Source organism: Colobus angolensis, unplaced genomic scaffold (genome assembly GCF_000951035.1).
Source record: "Colobus angolensis palliatus isolate OR3802 unplaced genomic scaffold, Cang.pa_1.0 Scaffold136, whole genome shotgun sequence".
Taxonomy (NCBI): Eukaryota; Metazoa; Chordata; class Mammalia; order Primates; family Cercopithecidae; genus Colobus; species Colobus angolensis.
The window spans coordinates 2,428,205-2,432,037 of NW_012114444.1; the positions used below are offsets into that span (position 1 = coordinate 2,428,205).

Consider the following 3,833-nt stretch of genomic DNA (forward strand, 5'->3'; position numbering starts at 1 on the left):
ACGCTGTCTCTGCGTCAGGTGTTCTGAGGCTGCTGGGGATACACAAAGACCCTGTGTCCGAGGCAGCCCACACATGCTGACAGTGGGGGGTTGACCTTCACCCGCGGTCCCTTCTGTAACTAAGGACCGCACTGTCAGCCGCCTCAGGCATGGCTACTAAAGACCCGCACAGACGGCCACACAGTGTACACTCCAACTGCAGGGTCTGTCTGGAAGGCAGGTCCCTGTGGACAGAAGGTAGATGGGTGGGCGCCCGGGGGAGGGGGAAGAGGGGGTTGATGCTTACGGGGACTGGGTCGGTTTTTGGGGTGATGAAAATGTTCTGGAAATAGCAGTGACAGTTGCACAACCTTCTGAACATATGAAACACCACTGAATTATATAAAGTGGTGAATTTTATGGTATGTGAATCATATATCCCATTTGAAAAGCAGAGTGGCAAAAATTTGTTTCTAGGCAGGAAGCTCCTGGGGAAGCCAAGTGTAGCTTTACCATACCCAGGGAGAACAGCGTTGGAGAGAAAGCTGTCAGCTTCTAGAACGTGACGGCAAAAGCTGTGTGTGTGGCAGGGAGAGTAGAACGCGACGGCAAAAGCTGTGTGTGGGGCAGGGAGAAGTCTTGGGGCTTTCTGCAGCAAGGAAAGTTCTGGGCAACCTTCGTGGCGGTGACTCCCCCTCTGGAGCCTCAGCTTCAGCAAGGACGAGGGCTTGTCCCCAGAGCAGCCAGAGTCAGGCCTAGATCAAGGTTTCAACCCACGGGGAGGCTGGGCTAGGGGCTCCGTGCAGAGGTCGAGCCACGAGGCATTTTGAGCAACCCCCTGCAAGAGCATAAAGATGAAAGCCAGGGATAATTAACGCTCTCAGGCCTGGGTTGACTCCACAAAATCCTTTGTGGTGGCCTGAAAGAAAAAGCAAATAGATGCAAAACCCATCTCTGGTTTCTAGGATAGAAGGACCTTTGAAATTATAAGACATTAAAATAAAGCTTCGGGTAAAAGGACTGTCATGTTCTAGCTGCAGATGTGATGTGAGATCAAAACGGAATTGCTCTTCTTGAAAGCCCAGGCGTTGGCCTACTGTGCAAGGTGCACCCCACCCCAGCGTGCAGAGAAGTGGCCCAGGACCCTTGTGGCTAATCTCACCTGAGGCTGCTGTCTCTCCTCAAAGGGCTGAGGGTCCCCCTCTGATCATCCTTCTCTGCTTTTTTGTCCTCTCCACTTTGTTGTTGTTGTTGTTTTTTTTGAGACGGAGTCTCGCTCTGTCACCCAGGCTGGGGTGCAGTGGCACGATCTCAGCTCGCTGCAAGCTCCGCCTCCCGGGTTCACGCCATTCTCCTGCCTCAGCCTCCCGAGTAGCTGGGACTACAGGCGCCGCCACCATGGCCGGCTAATTTTTTGTATTTTTAGTAGAGACGGGGTTTCACCGTGTTAGCTGGGATGGTCTCGATCTCCTGACCTCGTGATCCGCCCGTCTCGGCCTCCCAAAGTGCTGGGATTACAGGCGTGAGTCACTGCGCCCAGGATGCTCTGTTTTTCTTTTTCTTTTTTTTTGAGACAGGGTCTCGCTCTGTCACCCAGGCTGGGGTGCAGTGGTGCAATCATAGCTCACTGCAGCCTCGACCTCCCAGGCTCACACGATCCTCCCACGTCAGCCTCTGGAGTGTCCCCTCCACTTTCTTTCTTAGGGGTCCCTCAGGGACATGTCAGAGGTCAGAGACTACTTGGGGGGCGTCTATGGGACAGGCAGGCTGCCAGCAGCTGAGCTGTCCTTGCCCTGTGGCCCCCCTGCAGTCAGGGAGACGCCAGGCATGGGCCTGGCTCGGAGGCATCAATACCTGACTGCAAAGACTTAAACCTTGGACAGAAAAGGTGATGCGCAGCCTCGAGGGGCAAACGCAAGGCCCCCTTAGCTCCCGTCCCACCGAGGGATGCCCACCGTCTCCCTTCGGCTTGGCAACTGCCTGGTGCAGCACAAGGATTCTCTTTAAATCCCCAGCAAACAGAGCCGAGTGGAAATTCTGCCCCACATTTCTAGGCACACGTCTCCTTCCACTCCTCACTACACCCTGCCCAGGCCGCGGCTGCCTTCCGGGAATAACGCTGACAGTTCCATGGCCCACACCCCCTTTAGTTAACTTGCTGTGCACACGGCAGCCCAGCCAGAAACACACAGCCAGGTCGGATATTGGGTGCATTCAGTCGTGAAGCCTGAGGCTTCCTGGCTCCCACCGAGCACAGCGCAGCGTTCTGAAGGACAGGAAGAAGCTGGCCTCACTGCTCTTCTCAGACGGCTGATGGAGAAAAGCACACAGCTGCCTGCGCTGCTCTGCCTGGACTTGCGTCCTCGGCCCCACACCTTGTGCAAGAGTGAGCCTCGCTGAGACACTGGTGCCTGGGCTTGCTGTACCGTAGGGCTGCTGGACAACGGGCCAGACCCAACCCCAGTGTGGATCCAGAGGTCTCTCTCCATAGCAAGCCATGGAAGCATAACGGGCATTGTGCTGAGAACCGGGGTCTGCACCTCTGACCTGGGGCTCTGGCCGTGCGGTTCTGCTGAGCTCACCCGAGTCCATGCATGCACGGCGGAGACCCGAGTCAGCGGCAGGGCTACCCCGTCATGGGCAACCCAAACCCTCATGAGGGGTGTTAATCAGCACAAACGAGCCAACTGTCTAATCAGTCGGCACACGCTGACAGATGCAGGAAATACGGAGGGCAGGCGGGCTGGGGGCACAGAATGCTCCCACACCTGAGGGCATCCCAGGCCAGCAGGTGGGGCCCCGGAGACCCAGAAGCACCACAATTCCCATGTGTCCACAAGGCACTTTCTTTATGCATTCAAAGCCACCGCGTTCACACCCAGGTTTGCTCAGACAGAGGCCCAGAGGCGACCCCGCTCTGGCGTGGCTACCACCTGAGCGGCTGGCGGCCCTGGCCCAGCTCGGCCTCCACGTAGGCATCATGCAGCACCTTCAGGTGCAGCAGCAGCTGTTCCAGGTTTTCGCCAGTCAGCGCTGACAGCGCAATGACCTCCCGTCCCAAGTGATCCCGGAGCTGGGACAGATTGGCTCGGGCTTCAGGGAGGTCAATCTTATTTGCGATGATTGCGTGGGGCCTCTCAGACAGGCCCTCTTCATACATCTCCAGTTCATATTTTAAATCGTCAACTTGAGTCCACGGCTCAGGCTGAGAAAGATCCACCACGAACAAGAGAAAGCGGCAGCGCTCGATGTGCCTGAGGAAGGCGGACCCCAGACCCCTGTTCTGGTGGGCGCCTCGTATGATACCAGGGATGTCGGCCACTGCAGGGAAGACAGGGGCACACGAGGTGACCACTCGGCCCAGCCAGCACCAAGAGCGCCTTCCACCTCGAGTCTGGGAGGGAAGGCCTGGAGCCCACTGCGGAGGCTGGATTTCCTGAGTTCTAACACTTTCCTTTCAAGGACCACCTTGAACTGAAGCCATTTGATTTAGCACCTGGGTGATTCATTGGGCCAACTGACACCGGAGGAATTCAGGGCTTGGAGACGTTTGGGAGACCGGCATGGCGATGGGTCCATCTAGTAGGGAACATTTAATACCTTCTCTTTCTGCTTCAAATAGGATTCAAAAAAGAGGAAAATGGCTGCCTGTACTCCACTAATAATCTGATTACTGACAGAAATTATTGTAGAGTACTCTGCAGATAAAAAGTGCCGTCCAAATAACCTTACCAGCAGGCTTACTATTTTTTTTTTTTGAGGCGGAGTCTCGCTCTGTCGCCCGGACTGGAGTGCAGTGGCCGGATCTCAGCTCACTGCAAGCTCCGCCTCCCGGGTTCCCGCCATTCTCCTGC

At 56.1% G+C, this 3,833-nt stretch overlaps 1 protein-coding gene across 2 annotated transcripts in view; it reads right to left on the reverse strand.

Moving 5' to 3' along the window:
- Nucleotides 1-1,233: 1,233 nt before the first annotated feature.
- The window catches only part of MTG2 (mitochondrial ribosome-associated GTPase 2), a 23,583-nt gene continuing 20,983 nt past the window's right edge, over nt 1,234-3,833 (reverse strand). For both annotated transcript variants that reach the window (XM_011934490.1, XM_011934491.1), the window contains one exon: nt 1,234-3,300. In XM_011934490.1, the coding sequence (XP_011789880.1) occupies nt 2,906-3,300 (395 nt within the window). In that variant the 3' untranslated portion in view covers nt 1,234-2,905. The remainder of the gene's footprint in view (nt 3,301-3,833) is intronic.